Source organism: Ascaphus truei, chromosome 6, assembly GCF_040206685.1.
Source record: "Ascaphus truei isolate aAscTru1 chromosome 6, aAscTru1.hap1, whole genome shotgun sequence".
NCBI lineage: Eukaryota > Metazoa > Chordata > Amphibia > Anura > Ascaphidae > Ascaphus > Ascaphus truei.
In genome coordinates, this window is record NC_134488.1 from 84,106,677 (window position 1) to 84,125,699 (window position 19,023).

Consider the following 19,023-nt stretch of genomic DNA (forward strand, 5'->3'; position numbering starts at 1 on the left):
GTCCCCACCTCCCTGCCCTTTGCCCCCCCTCCCTGCCCTTTGCCCCCCTGCCCTTTGCCCCCCCTCCCTGCCCTTTGCCCCCCCTGCCCTTTGCCCCCCCCCTCCCTGCCCTTTGCCCCCCCCCTCCCTGCCCTTTGCCCCCCCCCCCTCCCTGCCCTTTGCCCCCCCCCTTCCACTCCATGCCCCCTGCCCTTCCACGCCCGGGCAACGCCGGGTATATCAGCTAGTCATAAATAAATGGTAAGGTGATTAATTATTATCACCAGCAAATGATGGAGCTAAATATCCACTGCCCTTTAATAAGAGTTAAAAGCTATATGATCTGCTGATATTGAGCTGTTGCTGAGTGGATGCCTGCAAATTATCCCTAGTCCACAACTGGAGTGTGTTACTCACGTACCCTAGCCTGGTCTGCCTGGTTGGTGTCAGTATACTTCACTGATTTACCGTGAAAGCACCACTAGGCAAAGAGGCACATAGCTCTCACATGTAAGTGAGATGATGTCAACAGGTAAGATAGGGTATAATATACCGTGTAAATGCACACTGCTCTGTGGTGTAGGATAATCGGCATCCGTTAGGTAGAAGCAGGGTAGTGTGCGGGCTCCTTATGAGTCCGATCGTGACCCCGCTGATATTGGTAGCGATCTGAAAAGCCGTGAGGCTGAAGTGAGCAGCTTAAAGTACCCCAGTCAATACCGGCTACATTTGTATATTGATAGATACCAGTATATGCTGGCCGATCACGTCCCTTCAAAGTCTGGTGAACTGACTGTATAGTCGAAGAGCTGATTGATGAAACAACCTATTATGCCCTAGAATAACTAGCTGGTGCACACTACAGTATGTCCAGCCGTTATGTAAATACGGTCCAAGCTGCATAATATATGCTGTATACTGTAGTTAGCTAGATATTGTTAAAAGCCAGATATACCAGACTGATCAGTATTGCACAGATATATAATTGTTGCCCACTTTGATCAGCAACGCAGTTTTATACCAGCTAAACCTGAATTGCGCCCTTAGACCATCAAATCTATAGTGTAGGTGCAATTAAGAAGGTAATGAGTAGATTGATACCAGTTGATGCTGAGCAGGCTAGCGAGCGGACCCTGGTAGACTGACAGTGTAGCCGAAGAGCTGATTGTGGAACAACCTATTAAGCCCTAAAGTAACAAGCTTGAGCACACTATGTTCAGCCGTTGTGTAATACATACGGTCTAGACTGCATTATCTCATATGGTGCTTATGCTGTATATGCAAGATAGTACACCAAACATAGCACATCAGGTGTTACTCTGTGCTCACTAAGCTAGTTCATTTCTAGCCTAGTGTATGCATATATCGCAGTTACTCTCTGGTTGCGCTGCCTCTCATTGATTTACAGTATATTCACTTCACAGACAGCCCATTGCGCTGTTAGCGCAGCACCGGACATCTAATATAGAAACATCAGGTGTGACCCTGTGCTCTTTAGGCAGGTTTACTCCTAGCCTACTGTATGTACACACAAGCAGACATTCCCTGCTCGCGCTGCTCCTCATTGATAAACATCTATTTCCACCTTGGACCTGTGTGAGACGCATCACAGCATTTTACCATTATCATCGTAGCTACCCGCTAACTATTCATTACATTGTACCACTTTCACACTAAACTGGCCTGTCCCACATATATATTAGGGACAATTAGTATGTGTATTCGTCATAGTGATTATCATACAATATTTCAATAGAGATCACACTGGCTCTCTCTGGACTGTACTGTATATGTCCATGTTGCTTTTACTTTTTACTTATTGCTGCATACTACACTGATGCATGGACTAGCTGGTTCAATCAACAGTTTTTACAATTGTGACGGTGTCATTAATGCTTTAATGGTGTCCAGTGTCGCAGTATCCATCACATGCAAACTTATGGATATTTGCAGCAACTAGAGTGGCCTCTTTAGGCATAGCCATACCTATCATGCTGGCAATGAGACATAAGCATCGACAGTCTCCAACCATCAATCACTATCCTTAGGGCTACATACTGTATATACGGATTTTGGATCATTCACATTGTAGGCTGCTTAGCCATATCATTCCTTTCACTAGGGTTTATTCATTCCAGCCATCATCAGCTTCCAACCCTGTGCTTCATGCGCAGATCTATTATGTTTGTTGTTGTCCACCAGTATTTTACATTTTGATTGAAAGATACGTTTTATCTTAGTCATCACATCATCATGCCATTAGGGTGAGAGTGCTGGCTATTAGGAGCTTCTTTGCTTGGCCCAGCAAGTTTCTCTTTTTAAATTATAACATATACACAAAAGGTGTTTGTGAAAATATTTGCAAATTATTGCTCTGCTTTAGCTAAGACACACGAAAATCACTGCAATTATTTTCAGCGTTTCAGTAACAACTTCAAGTATTGTACAAGGTAGTAACAGAAATGCAAACAGCAAATGTTATGAGCTTGTCAATAGAGAAAGAAACCATGAGAACATATGTATGCAGGTTTGAGGTCATATCTGTAACCTTCGCAGAGAAAAACATATCTCTTAGCCCTTTCAGTGCTGTACAGTAAGTACCTACTGTACAAAGCATTGCAGAAGCTAACATTCATATATTGTCCCACTGGCCAGTACGAATGAACTAAAAGCAGCAGAAGTATTACAATGAGTTGTACTGTAGTACATGGACAGTTATCAAGAGAAATAAATGTACTATGTCGTATCATTGTGTAAAAAGCATTTCAAGCACAACTCATTGTCCACTTATAGACTTTGAAATACCTTTGCAACCACAGCGTATAATGCACTTTTCTTGGTGCAGCTAAATCATGTAACACGTTTTCTGGGTTAAAAGTACATGTCAAATGAATATTTAAATGGCATAATTCTGTTAAGGGCTTGCATGCGTTTCAGGATGAGTCATTTGAAAATGAAAATGCTAATATTGTTTTGCAATAACTTTCATCATCTTGTTTCAATCTGGACATAAGGAGAATTTTGCAGTATATTGTAAAGGCTGTGGTTTACCACCAGGGACAAATTGTAAATTAGATACTGCATTGCAGTGCATGCATCTCTTACTGACAAACTGTGTGCCTTAAATATGTCACATGGCGTATGAGGAAATTTATGATATGACTGTACACTTATCAACAAATTGGTGACAGACCTATTATTTATCTGCTGCCTGCAAAAATCTGTATTTTACAACTGTGAAATAGCAGGATTCAAGATAAATGAATTTCAATCTAGTTTTATGTACAAGATGATCTTATTTATTTACAAAATATCAGCCAGCTCATGTGGCTAATGTGAAAGAATTAATATAATTATAATCAACAAATCAGGTGCAAACCTTGATCAAGCATTACCAGTTTCCCATAAACTGCTCAGCAACGTTTACACACAATGCATATATAATTATAGTACGTGCAATAGGGACACCACATGCCTTTTCACAACATCTCAACAACTGCTATTGTTATTATAAATCTGCCATATATTCTCTACAGCACAGTACAATGTAGAAGAGAAAACACATTCACACATCATGCACCTACAATAGGGAGAAAGAATAGGGTGACCAGACATCCCGGATTAGTAGGGATAGTCCCGGGTTTTTCGTAGTTTCTGGCACGTCACTGTTTTTCTCTGTACTGGCCGCAGATGTGGGATCGACGGTTGCCGGCTGCGCGTGCGCAATTGGCGCTTGCCGGTGGCCGCGCATGTGCGGTCAGCAAGTGCCGTTTGCGCATGTGTGGTCCACAAACGGCGATCGCGCATGCACGGCCGTCAAATTTTGATTGTGCATGCGCAGTTTCCGCTCGGCATGCGCAGTCGCCGGGTCAAATATGGTCACCCTAAGAAAGTACTCAGTTTTCGTTAAATAACTAGCTATCAGCGCAGTCAATATTTGATAAAAAGTTATTTACTAACAACCATTAAAGCAGCAATCCCCCCACAAGTGTTTTCTTTATTTTTAACTTTACTGAACCAGGGCTCATCCATGGTTTCCCTTTGGACCACCTGGTTCCAATGATATTTGTGGGGGGGGGGGAGGGGGTTTGTGCACAACAAATCAAATTGACCATTATTGCAGCGGGATCATGAAAAGAAAGTTGCAAGACTCTTGCAACTTTCTATTGGCCCCAGAAGCAAGCCCTGACCAAATGGCAATTTGGGGACTCAGTGGTGGTCCCTGGAAGTTGGGGGTCCATAAATCACCAAATCATAGTTCAGGTAAGCTTAAAAGAAATGTCACGCAAGCTGGGCTAATGCTTTAATTCTCTGTATACACCACGTTTAAGGAAAAGACACCAACTGAAAACAAGCATTACTGGAATATATGCAACTGAAGCTCCTTTATGAAGAATGTAAAAAGATTTTTTTCCAGGGGCATAGCTATAGCCCGGGGGCCCGCTCTCACCCTCCCCCTCTGTAGAGACAGGCGGTGGGAGATGGTATGCGGCGGCGAGCCCCCCGGCATTAAACAGAAGGTAGGCCGGTAGAGGAATCAGCACTTGTTACACGGGCAAAGCAGGATGGCAGGAGAGGAGCGCGCCCCAGCAGTGTCTGACCTGGAAGTGTTTCTTACTTCCGCTGTCTGCTGCTAGAGCGCGCTCCTCACCTCGTGCCGTCCTGCTCTGCCTGTGTAACAACTGCTGATTCCTCTACCGGCTTCTGTTTAACGCTGGGGGGCCTGCCGCCGCATACCGTCTGCCCCCACCTGTCTCTATTACCAGTTACCACCCAAAGGTAGGCATGGAGGAGGGGGAGATCTGATGATGAGGGGGAGAGGTGATGATGATGATGATGTGGAGAGCTGATGATGATGAGGGGGAGAGCTGATAATGAAGGGGAGAGCTGATAATGATGATGAGGGGGAGATTTGATGGTGATGAGGAGGAGAGCTGATTGTGATGATGATGATGAGGAGGAGGATGGATGGGGAGAGATGAGGAGGGATGATGAGAGAGAGGATGGGGGGGGGGGGGGAGAACAAAATTGCAGTTAGTATTAATATTAATGGGGCCCTGATTTTTTTTTTGCACAGGGGCCCGTGCATGTCTTGCTACGGCACTGTATCTTTCCCACACTGAGTAATGCTAACTTGTCCGGTGGAGCCCTAATAATTCCTCTCATTGGTTCTAAAATTGAAAGCATATTAGAAATTAGCCATTTGTCTATTTGGCAATTGCAATTATAATTTCATTTTACTTAATCAGGCCTCTCATTTTGAGAAAGAGAGATACCCCTGGCTATTTTGGTATTATGCTTCCTATAATGAGAAACAGTATTTATCATTTAGGCCTCAAATTATCTATGTAACAGCTTCAGAACTGAAATCAAGCTCGGCAGAAATAAATGCATTCCCTGTCTGCCACACAGAGAGTAACAGAAGGTGTAATGATGCTCATCAAAGCCAGACACAATTACAATTTTCAATATACAGTAAAAGCTGTGGAAGACAAATTAAAATCTACATTTTTTGGCAATATCTTCTTCCTCTGCCTGAAACATGATAACAATATCTATATACTGTAGTCTTTGGAAAACTTTAGCTGCCCATCTTGATTCAAAATATATCCCACTGTGGGGCAGATTATTGAATAGGGGGTAAAGAGTTAGAGGAATATAATCCTACAACTCATATCATATAAATCACTATATATTATGCAGAAAAAAAAATGAATCAGGAAGAATCAATATAGGATCCTCAATTTTATTGTATTACTGTGTTATCTAATGGTGATAGATAAAGCAATAATAAGGGCAATGTAGGAATGTGTGAGGAATCGGGGAGTGCGTCCCTTGCGGCGCGTTCCCTCCTCGCCTATCGTACTGCAGCAGCAGCTGCCGAATATTCGCCCTCCACTGATGTGCGCATCACCGTTCCTGTTACAGAGCGTGCGCGCACCCGCTCTTTCTATGCACGGTCACTGAGCATAGCTCCGCCCCCTCCGGACGCGCCGCACCTCCGCTGTGCGCGGTGCACGCGCATGACGGCGTGCAACGAGCCCCAGCTACGTGTCAAGCTTTGCTATGAGCCTTGTCTTCTGCAGCCTATCCTGGCATCTGCGGAGGCCCCGCCTCTGCTCCCTCCCCTACTGGTTCCTGTCTCCTATATAAGACTGCCTCTTCCTGGCATACCTTGCTGAACATAGACTTTGTGTAGCCTTGTGTGTGCCTGGCTTGTCCAGCCCTGTCTTGCTTTGTTTTCTACAGTTACCTCCCGTGTACCGACCTGGCTTTGGATTTTTATTCTCTCTGGCTCGTGACCCCTGGCGTATGGATTAACCTCTCGTGCACCGACCTGGCTTTGCATTTGGATTCTCTCTGGCTCTTTACCCCTGGCTTACGGATAACGACTACGTGTACCTCTCCTACCCTTGGAACCTGGCGAGTATTGGATTAACCCTTTTTCTTCATACCCAGACCCAGCAACGCTACAAACCACCTACTGGGCCCGCCTTCGCTACTGTGGGTGTGTGGCACTGTCCTTCCCACCTCAGTGCCGGGGTCAGGTCTTGTCTGGGGGCTCGCACAAGCGTGACAGAATGAGAGACAACTCTAATGCCTGCATAACTACATAATGCAATTAATATTTTGTGACACAACGAGACTTGGAGCACATAGGATCGGTCAGGAACCAACTCGATACTCCTATCGTTCGACATGTCAACGAAATGCATAGTGGAGATACCAACTACTTAAGGTTCTGTGGTATAGAACACATACCATGGGGACCCAGGAAGGGAACTGGGAGAAGAGATTGATCCAAAGAGAATGCAAATGGATTTTTACACTACAGACACTTTACCCTGGTGGACTGAACGAGGGATTTATTTATTCATCATATCTGTAGTGTTCTGTCCATCTTATCACCTCATCTAGAATATCTATCTGAGGGTAATTCATTTTTAGTTATTGACCTTGGAGCCCTGTCCATTATTTTTCAGTATGGCTGGCTACATCATCTCCCATACAGTAGAGCAGGGGTGTGCAAATTTTTTAGCAATATAAATTTTGCATGCGTGGCCAAAAATCGATTAAAAACTTGGACTTTTTAAAAAAAAATCGGAACCAGGAGAAACATTAAAAAACAGGACTGTCCCGGCTAAACCGGGACGTCTGCTCACCCTAACCCTAACATCGCGCACACCCTAAAGGTAGTTAAGGTTAACGCAGGGAATTTTAAAGAGGGAGAGAGAGAGAGGCGCCTGAGATACCTAGGAATTATGCTATTTTAAGTCTTTTGAATATACTTTGCATAAACCAATTGGCATATTTAAGGTATCTCGGGTGTTTTCAGATTTGTTTACAGATATCTCACCACGTGTTGTATAAATGAGTGTTTTGGGAGCTCTATAAGTCACTTGGTACTTAACAATAACAGGACTTTTCTGTATAGGCTATACATTATTATGCCCCTACTTATATATCAGCCATAATTACACGCTATATCCCTGCATGCCTCTTGCATTCTGCTCAAGGAAGTCTTCTGTCGACCCCTTTTGTATCTAAAGCCCTCTTCCACCTAAAACCTTTCTCACTTAGTGCCCCACACCTCTAGAATGCCCTTCCCCCTCAATATCCACTAAGCACCTCCTTTCTTCACCTTCAGGTCCATCTCAAAACTTACCTCTATAAAGCAGTAATCCTGGATGCTTGCTTGTTTGGGCTTTTTAATTTAATTTTTTTTTTTTTTTACATTATTAGGACTGGTGACTTTCCAGGAGCGGAACCATGTTATCTTCAGCTTCAGAGACCCCCCCAGTTCATGAGATACTCTACATTTTAGGATCTCCTGTGTGCCATATTGCAGTAAGAAGCTGCAACAGATGACTATTAGATGGCTGCAGGTGCGATCTTTGAAAATCAAGGAAGTGTACCAGCACCAAAAAGTGTAAGTATCTCAGGTACCAGGAGGTTCGCAGAGCTGAAAGTGGAAATTGCGTAGTTGAGATCTGGAGAACCCCCTGAAGATAAGACGATTTCAAGCTGAACAACACAGACGCCATATTGTCTCTATATATTTGGTATATAATTAGTTAACATAGAATAGCTGAGACTTTATGTAAGAAAGGCAGATTTTATTATCTACAAGTAGAGAAAATGTAATATTGTCTACAAAGTCATAATACAAACAGACCATAGAATATAATGAGACGGTGAGAGAATTTTGGGGAGTACAGGATGGAAGATAGCAAGTTTGAACAAACTGATAAAAAGCACAGCTGGGAAGAGACTGTTATAATTGGGGCAGGCCCATATTTGGGTTAGTCAAGATTTCCTGGAATAAGGTATATGTGTTTTATCCTGTGTGTATTGTGGGTAGAACTACCGAGAACGATGACGTGATATCAACATGAATACAGCTCTCTGCTTATAACTAATATTGCCTATAAATAACTAAATGATGCTTTCTATCTGACTGAATAAATACTGCAACAAGAATCCGATCCGTGTAATTAGTGACGCAGGTAGACAAACCTATCTCCACCCCCAGCTTCAATACTGTAAAAAATATTTTTTTAATTCTGGATGGGATTCCTGCTTCAATTAAGCATTTCAGAAATACTCGCCCTTGCATATAGACTTACCATAACCTTTTATGTACACACTTAACATAACATCCTCCTTTGTATAGATAGATTCTAAAATAGGAGACATCTTGTAACAGAGTGTAATATACCAGGAAGATTTTATACACTATGTTTACTCTCACAGTAAACATATACAGAATTGTCAAAACACGGTAATATTGATGTCTTCAGTACGGCAAAGTATTGTAATCATTGTATTATTGGTATAATTATTCAAATAGGTGTATTCTAAAATGTTAAACATAGCAACATATTTCAAAATATATATACAGTATGAATGGTGAGGATGGATGTTGCCAAAACAAACAACCACAGTACAACACTAGACCCGATTTTGTGAATCCCGTTCATTGTATGTTGCTCTTACCTCTTTTTTTCTCCTCTTTGTTTTTGACATTTTGCTGTCTTTTGCTTTTTTGGATTTCTTTCTCTTAGACATGCGCACATGCTCTTCGGAAAAAAAATCTTCTATTGCTTCTATGCCTCCTTCTTCCTCTTCTATATAAAAACACAAAAAGAACATCGGAATTAGCCTTTCTGATGCCGTTTCATGTTCTGGATCCCTATAAATATTTTATAATCAAGGGAGGACGGAGTGGAGGTGGGGGAGAGGTGGGCAATGCTGAGGCCCCAATTGAAATAAAAATGAATGGCTTTCAATTGTTGCTACGTTCCATCATTGGTCAATGCCATCAGCAAACAATACAATGCAAAATAAGTCTAGTCACGTGTCGCTTTATTATTGTGTAATGTCAGATTTGATTGCTCCTCCTCCTAGAGATTTCAATACTTTCATGCTATACGCAGAACATCATGATCTTTTTAGATCAGACACAATGAAATTATGGTGAGTAGAAAACTGGGGGGGGGAACAGTACGTCTTCCATACAGTATCTTCATTCTCCCAACAACCACCGTGATTAAACGGTAGCAATGAACTCTAGATCAGGGGGACGCAAACTTTTTTCCCTGCGCCCCCCTGCCGGCGGTCACCTCACCCCTACGCCCCCCTCACCCCGTCACGTTGCCATAGCAACGTAACGTCACATGACCTCACGGCGTCATTTGAGCCAAGGTAAGTAAAGGTTTACAGAGGCCCTGCAGCTCCCCCAGCACTTAATTTAAATACCTTCGGGAAGCGCGCTGGGCTTTTGTAAACCGCGCGCCCCCCGCAGGCAGTCTCGCGCCCCCCCTGGGGGCCGCGCCCCGCTGCTCTAGATAATGGCGTGCAGAGAAGCAGGATACACAAACTGAGTATCTTTGTTCCCTATTGCTCATGAGAATAGTTTTATTTTATTTTTTTCAGAGATCAACTATATTTATTACAAAATTTAACCAATATGCAGATCAAATTAAATACATTTTAAATAAGCAATTGGATGTTCTTTTCTTTCTCTTTTTGTCACTCATATTTTATTGACTTTTCCAATTCAGGCATAAAGGGTGTGTATTGGGTACAGAAAAGAGTGGGATTGGGACTGGGTGAGGGTAGCAAGGTCCAAATAATTCCAAAACATTTTACAACCGAGTATAGTTATTGTGATAAACCTTTTGGTTGGTGCATTACTCAGCTTGCACAGTATGGATAAGATTAACCTGTGATGTCTAACAGCACCCATAGCCAACATATGGCCAGGTTCACTAAAGGGTGCTAAGATCTAATATACCTTAACTTTCACTCATTTGGATGGTGTCACGGTAACTTATGACAAGATATAATATACACCAAAATACCTGGGTTGAACTGAACACGACTAGATATGATAAAATATAATTTATTCCTTGAAAAAGGTGAACACACGAGATATACAAATAACAGACAATATGCACGTACTTAAGGAGTTTGGACAAGAAAGCCATCAGGATACAGGATTGACAATTTCTTACATAATACATGTTCAGATGCAGACATCACGAAAAGCACAAAAGACCCTGAGGATAGGCTGGACACTGGTTTAAATGCAATCTCCAGTCTATACTTTACTATTGAGTGTAGGCTATTGGAGAACAATTACCTGCACCCAATCTCTCCTTGCCACCTCACCTGAGGGCACCGTAATACCTGCCCACTGGGTGGGTATTATTCTAATCAGGGGGCTTATTTCCTCAGGCCCCCTCCCACACTTGCTCAGTCTTAAATACAGTTATTTCCCATGGAACACAACCTAAACCCAACCCCCGTCATAAATCAGTGGTGAGGTTGACAGTCTTACTCCAGAGTAAAACTCCTCCCACCCCAGGACGTTTAAAAACTGCTTTTCCTATCTAAATAACTTCATAACTTCAGCTCAGTAATACTTACTGGCACGCGAAACATATTAATACTTAATACTACAATTAAGAGAGATATTAATATCTGTCTCTTAGTACCTGCTAGATGTCATGTGTCTGTAATCATTATTTGCGGCTCGGTCCCATGGATACACACATGTAACTCTTAGCATGTTCAGCCGAGGACATCTCATGATATTCTTATATTTAATAAGGTCACTCATTCTGATATCTCCTTCTGTAGCCGCACCCCTGGCCCCCATAAAACCCCTTGTCAAGAAATGCTTTGAAGCTGGGCCTCCTGTGTAGAGAACGTTTGTCACAGGTGCTGTATTTCACACCCAACGCTCCAGACATGGGCCTAGCTGTCTCTACCAGCAATATACAGTTGGTTGCTGAAGCAGGGTAAAAACACCTTACTGAACCGCAGTCCAGTTAACCCTTGCTTCGCACGTGAGAGCAGGGGGTGGCCAAATGGGGTGTAACCCCTTCAATACCGGACCAAACCCCCTCTCCCATGACAGATGGGAGTTAGGGTGTGCCAGAGCTTAGCACCCTTTAGTGAACCTGGGCCTTTGATCTTTTAGACACATCAAATTGAGATTGTGGAAAAGGGAGTGGTTCTAAATCATTCACATAGGGGCCTATTCTATAAGTCTTCATAAAAGAAATCACTGGGCCTTTTATGTCGCCAGTTTTTTGAGCGTTGCTATCACGGTATTCAGAAAGCCTCAATTACCTGTGATAGCAAAATTCCCAAAACAGGCGAGTAGCCGGCGGTGTGATGATCGCCTATCTGTAAAGGCTTCACCCAGCGATTTCTTTCAGCAGCAGAGAGAGCCGCCTCTCCCTGCGCATATCTCATCAGCGATCAAAAGATTTTAATATACATTTAATACTAGTGTAGATAAGCAGGGGGTCTCCGGAGCAGAACCACGTTGATTTCAGGTCCAGGGACCCCCTGTTTCCCGAGATACAGGTCCCGTTATGGGGTGCCAATCTCCTATGCATTTAAGTGTTTCGCGTCACGTGACCGTGGGAATAAAATGCATAGGAGATACCGGCACCCCATAACGGGGCCTGTATCTCGGGAAGCAGCAGGTCCCTGGACCTCAAATCAACGTGGTTTTGCGCCGGAGACCCCCTGCTCATCTACACTAGTATTAACATTTATATTAAAACAGCTTCATTACCTTAGCGGCCAGCAGCTAAGGCAATGAAGGGGTTACAACTCAATAGCCTGTGTCTTGGGGCAGGGAGGGTGGATGAAGGGGGTAGTAGTCCCAGGGTGCGTGGTTAGGCCGGTTTGGAAGGTTGCGGGAGGAGATAACCCCTTCACTACCATAGCAGTGGGAACCAGGGTTAACCAGGAAGGCCTAAACATCCATCCTTGGAGCTACTACCCCCTTCACCTAATCACTCTACCCCCAGGAAACAAAAATAAAGACAACAACCCTACTAGCCACCTCCTCTACCCCCAACAATCCCCCCGCCCCCAAAACACATACAGTACAATAATGGGCAAAATTACTATTATCCACATATGGATTTGGATCCATTTGAAAAAGAACGCTGCGACGTTCGAAATGCATTGGATGGGTCTTTTGCCACATTAAAGTGCCCTTTTAATCATTTTTTTGTTCTGGTTTCTTCTTGCTCCGTTTGTGCTGGTGCGCTTTTTGGTCTCCCTTTTCCCTGTATTGCATTGAGTAGCTGCACAGCCTGCCTGCCTGCCCTACCAGGATGTGAGTATTTGCATATTTTTCAGGGGAACCTGCCAATGAGACATATGGTGAGTGGGTTGCACCACACACCACCTGTCTTCAGGAGGATAGTACCCATTATATGACACAATAGGTACTATATCAATTGTTAGTACCCTGGTACAGTGGTCTGGCTTATTATCATTTTGAGATATACCTGCATTTGAGCGCTTCAGCTATTTTCCATACCACCATACAACTAATCCACTGGCATGATGATGATGACCTGGGAAACAGATGCTGGGTTGACATAGAGGCCACGGTATGCAAACCACCACGGCTCAGTGATATGTTCTGGATGCCCAAAACATTTCTATTCACCCCATAGTTCGTCATATGTGTGAAATTTGGGACCAAAACAAACTACAACATCAACTCTCCCCGCCCACATCTCCAATGACACCAATCTTTTTCAAATTCTCATTGCTGCCATGCATGAGCACAGAGACAACTCGCCAGATGGGAGAAGTTTGGGGTGAAGAACATTCAGGATTTCCTGGGGGGAGCACTGCAAAACTTGTCAATTTTTCAATAGTAACTATAACATGTCTTCCAACTACTTCCTAGCATATCGACAGATTAAACACTTTGTGGAATCACACAGTCCCATTAGACCCCAAACCATCTTTGAGGAACTACGCGATTTCCAATTTCAGAGGCATAACATCTACTATGTATCAGATATTATTAGCCTCGAGTAATGACGCAAAAGACAATTACATGACATTATGGGAAAGAGACATAAATAAGAAGTTAGACATTGACGACTGGTCCGACATATAGGGAATTGGTAAAAAAAGACCTCTATCAATACATTAGCCAAAGAAAACTCCTATAAAATAATGTACCGCTTGTATCTAACCCCAACCAAACTACACTGTATGTACCGTTCCTGCTCTGATAGATGTTGGTGGGATTGTGGACAGGAAGACACAATGCTACACATCTGGTGGTCCTGCCCAAAAATTATCCCTCTATGGAAAACTACAATTAGATTATTCTCACATATTCTTAACATCAATATCCCACAAGATCCATGGGGGCTCCTCTTGGAAAGACCATTCCCTGATATGTCTAGGGCTGATAGCAAACTGATCACCTACATCACATTATCTGCCAGATATCTAATGGATAGAAACTGGAAAACGCAATCAATCCTGTAAGAGACGTGTTCAGAGGTATGCAATGGAGACTGTTTTAAGGTGAAATTAAAATAAGGCTTTATTGCGCCTGTTGCCTTAAACACAGCAAACATGTAAATCAGCAAACAAAATCCGCTCCACTCTGGCGTATATATACACTTTTGATCCAGCTCTCTAACTGCATGGTTAGCCCAGCGATTCACCAGCCCAAATCATAGAGACATTCATATACTTAGCTAGACATAGATAATAGTCTTAAAAGAAAAGTCTTATCTGTTAGCTGGGTTGCTATAGGGGAAGGCTTCTTTGTTCTCCTGGTGTCCACACCCGTCTGTGATAAGACAATGTCAGGATCCAGGTATAGAAGTATTATGCCCTGTGTCATGTTGTCAGCTTGCAGTCTCTTTTGGCAGGCTCAAGACATCTGTCTCCTTGTTCAGCCCAGTTGTGGACTAAGGAGTCTCACTTCCTGTCTCAGAGGCAGGCTTTTTCTAACCCCTGTAATCAGCCAGGTGGTGTTAGTTTAATTGCCTACCAGCAGTTAACCACCACACTACCGAAATTCAGAAAAGTATGGGATCCCTGGTTGTCTAGATTTGCGCAAATCAAGAAATGTGGATCTAACTAGGCTGTGACAAATATCCCCACCACCCCACCATTGTGCCTACTAGTGACCTGACTCACCCTACCACTCCCCCCTTCCATCACCCCTTGCTTCTTTGCTATCTCCCTACCATTCTCCCCCCTCTCCCCCCCCACTCCCTTTCTTAATCTCCCTTCTCCCTCTCGTATATTCCCATAAGAAGACTACATCCCCTCTCCACACTGGACTAATGCACAGAGAACACCCTATTTTGGAAAGATGTATAAACTAAGTTTGCATAGTGTTGCTCACAATGTTTCATGTATGTATGCACACAATTTATCCAATTCCAACCCCACATCCCCTCAACATTCCCCTTATTTTTTTGAATACCCGGCCCCCCTTCCCCCCCACATTGCTGTTGTGTATATGAAAACCAGAAAATAACAAATTTAAAAAAAATAACAATCTATTTTGTATCTGTTCAAATGCTGAGATATATTAATCACATGTCACCTCCTTTCTATGTACATTCATTAATATTCTCAAAGCATAACACATTTCTCTAAACACCTACAAAGCATATTTTACATTTATCTTTACAATTATATTCAACATAATGCATACATTAATACTAATATATATATATATATATATATATATATACATAAATACATAAATATATATATATATATATATATTACAGTGTTCGACAAACCTATACATTTGCTCGCCCCGGGCGAGTGGATTTAACATCGTGGCGAGCTCCTATTGGCCCAAGCAGCACACGTTTGGTACTAGGTGGCGAGTAGATTTTTTTTTGTTCGGCGAGTAGATTTTTTGGTGATTTGTCGACCACTGTATGTATAACTGTATGTATGTATATATATATATATATATATATATATATATATATATATATATATATATACACAGCCATGCTTTTAAGCAGATATGCTTTTAAGTAAAAACATATTCCAATTGTCTGTCTATCCTGATATCCTCCCATGCTGTGTATTTAGTTCTATTTAGGTAAAAACATATTCCAATTGTCTGTCTATCCTGATATCCTCCCATGCTGTGTATTTAGTTCTATTTAGGTAAAAACATATTCCAATTGTCTGTCTGTAAATCATCCCCCTACTGTCTTAATTTAATTCAGCTTTCACACTTGTGCAAGGCAAGGCAAGGCAAGGCAACACCCACCTTAGAAAAACCATTTGCTTTAACTACCCTCACATGTGCTAATTAAGTTTGTTGTGCCAACCAGGTGACTTTCTAAAAGTATATAAGTAAACTCCTAACAGCCATTGCTGCTAGCAGCCATGCTTTTAAGCAGATATGCTTTTAAGTATATATGTTTCAAGTATTTATGAAGTTTAAAAAGGAAGTTCAAAAAGAAGTGGAAAAGTGGACAACACCTACTGCTTCTGATTCCTGCTTTTGATCTACGTTGGAAAGGAGGATATCATCTATCTAAGACTGCACATCTCAACACTTAACTATTGCTGTGATGCCGCCTTTATTTTTTATATTTGCTGCAACCTCACTTATTTTCAAATTATGCACTTCCTTCCACCAGTCTCCTTATGTTTCTAACTCTATTCATATATCTCCATCTCTCCTTTCTTCCCCACTTCTCAGTTCACATGAACTCCTTTCTTACCTGCGTCCTCTGTCACCACACAGCTATACCTCCTGCACTAAAACACACCCCTACAAATCATCCTCACACATCCTCTTTCTATCCATGCTTCTCCTCCTTGCTTCTGGGGATATCTCTCCCAATCCTGGTCCCTGCCTTATTTCTACTTGCTCTCGTCCTCGCCTCCCACATACAACTTCTACTCCTTCTGGTGTTAACCCCTCCAACCTCATACCCATCCCCTGCCACCCTCCCTCCTCTCTCCCTTTCTCCTGTGCCCTTTGGAATGCTCGCTCCCTCTCTAACAAGTTCCTCTCTGTGCATGACTTCTTTCTCTCTCACTCCCTGCTTCTCTTTGCTATAACTGAGACCTGGCTCACTCAGTCTGACTCTGCTCTGGAAGCTGCCCTCTCTTATGGTGGCCTTTCCTTCTCCCACACTCCGCGCCTTGATGGCAGGGGTGGAGGTGTGGGGCTCCTGCTCTCATCTCTCTGCCGTTACCGAACTATTCCTATTCCCCCCTCTCTTGCCTTTCCCTCCTTTGAGGTTCACACTGTCCAGATCTTCTCTCCTCTCCCTGTTCATGTGGCGGTCATGTATCGCCCACCTACCTCTACTCATCCCCCTTCTGCCTTTCTCTCTCACTTTGAATCCTGGCTCTCTTTCTTCCTCTCCTCAGACTCCCCTGTTCTTCTCCTTGGGGACTTCAATTGCCACATTGATGACCCCTCTCTCCCTTGGGCTTCCCGCTTTCTTTCTCTAACCTCTTCTTTTGGCCTTCAACAGTGGACTGCAGCCAGCACCCACAAGGATGGCCACTACTTAGACCTGGTTTTCACTAAAAATTTCTCTCTCTCTGATTTCTCCATTTCCCCTTTTCCTCTCTCTGACCATCACCTCATCTCATTCTCTCTATCTCGCTTCTCAACTTCTCCACCTCCATCTACACCCCGGTTCTGCAGAAACCTGCGCTCTATTCACTTACCTGACTTTGAGTCCACGTTACACTCCTCCCTCTCCTCTCTCAGATCTGCTACAGACCCTGACAAACTGGTCAGGAACTACAACTCTGCCTTGTCCTCCTCTCTTGATCTACATGCCCCGCTTTCTCTCTGCCGCACTCGCCCTTTTAACCCTAGACCCTGGCTAAATTCCCACACGCGCATGCTGCGTTCCTCCACTCGTTCCTCTGAACGCCTCTGGAGGAAATCTCATACTCTCGCAGACTTCCTTCACTACAAATTTATGCTATCCTGTTTCAACTCTGCCCTCTCGCAAGCTAAACAAGCCTACTTTTCTTCACTAATCAACATGCACAAGTCTAACCCACGCCGACTGTTCTCTGTCTTTGATACTCTACTCAAACCACCCTCCGCTGCCTCTCCTTCCTCCATCTCCGCTCAGGACTTTGCTGACTATTTTAAGGAAAAGGTGGAATCCATACGTCAGAACATCCCCTCTGTTTCTTCCTCCCATCCTACACCTCTTCCTAACTCTCCTCCTGCCTTCCTTGACTCTTTTTCCACTGTCTCAGAGGAGGATGTGTCGCTGTTGATCGCCTCTTCTCCCTCTACCACTTGCCCTCTTGACCCCATTCCCTCCCATCTCCTAAAACCTCTTGCTCCTACTATAGTCCCTACGCTCACGCACATTTTTAACTCCTCCCTCTGCTCTGGAACCTTTCCATCCTCCTTCAAACATGCAACAGTCATACCATTACTCAAAAACAGCAAGCTTGACCCTACCTGTCTTTCTAACTATCGGCCTGTCTCCCTCCTGCCTTTTGCCTCTAAACTCCTTGAACGTCTTGTATTCGCTCGCTTGCTCCATTTTCTCAACACCTATTCTCTCCTAGACCCTCTACAATCTGGCTTCCGTACTGCTCACTCCACGGAAACAGCCCTCACTAAAATAACTGACGACCTCCATGCTGCCAAAGACAGAGGTCATTACACTCTGCTCATATTACTCGACCTCTCTGCAGCATTTGACACCGTGGACCACCCTCTTCTCCTTCACATTCTCCATACTCTTGGCATTCGGAACAAAGCTCTATCCTGGATCTCATCCTACCTCTCCCATCGTACTTTCAGTGTCTCTTCTGCTAATACCTCCTCCTCCTCTATTGATCTCTCTGTGGGGGTACCCCAGGGCTCTGTCCTGGGACCTCTTCTCTTTTCTCTGTATACACTCTCTCTAGGTGACCTAATAACATCTTTTGGGTTTAATTATCACCTCTATGCTGACGACACACAAATATATTTCTCAACACCCGACCTTACACCTACTGTACAAACCAAAGTTTCTGAATGTCTCTCTGCTATATCATCCTGGGTGGCCCTCCGCCGCCTTAAACTCAACATGGCTAAAACAGAGCTCCTCATACTTCCTCCCAAACCTGGCCCTACTACCTCCTTCCACATTACTGTTGGAACTACGATCATTCACCCAGTAGCCCAAGCACGCTGCCTTGGGGTCACACTCGACTCCTCTCTCACATTTGCCCCTCACATTCAAAACATTTCTAAAACCTGTCGCTTTTTCCTCCGCAATATAACAAAGATACGCCCTTTCCTCTGTTGCTCGACTGCTAAAACTCTGACTCAGGCCCTCATTCTCTCCCGTCTTGATTACTGTAACCTCCTGCTGTCCGGCCTTCCTGCCTCTCACCTGTCTCCCCTACAATCTATCCTAAACGCTGCTGCCAGAATCACTCTACTCTTTCCTAGATCTGTCTCAGCATCTCCCCTCATGAAATCCCTCTCCTGGCTTCCGATCAAATCCCGCATCTCACACTCCATTCTTCTCCTCACTTTTAAAGCTTTACACTCTTCTGCCCCTCCTTACATCTCAGCCCTAATTTCTCGTTATGCACCATCCAGACTCTTGCGTTCTTCTCAAGGATGTCTTCTTTCTACCCCCTTTGTATCTAAAGCCCTCTCCCGCCTTAAACCTTTTTCATTGACTGCCCCTCACCTCTGGAATGCCCTTCCCCTCAGTACCCGACTAG

General features: G+C 43.6%; 1 protein-coding gene across 4 annotated transcripts in view; it reads right to left on the minus strand.

Annotated features, from left to right (window-relative positions):
* Nucleotides 1–19,023, minus strand: part of CHD5 (chromodomain helicase DNA binding protein 5) — a 212,975-nt gene that overhangs the window by 174,324 nt on the left and 19,628 nt on the right. For all 4 annotated transcript variants that reach the window (XM_075604962.1, XM_075604961.1, XM_075604963.1 and 1 more), the window contains exon 2: nucleotides 8,977–9,107. In XM_075604962.1, coding sequence (XP_075461077.1) covers nucleotides 8,977–9,107 — 131 coding nt within the window. The remainder of the gene's footprint in view (nucleotides 1–8,976; nucleotides 9,108–19,023) is intronic.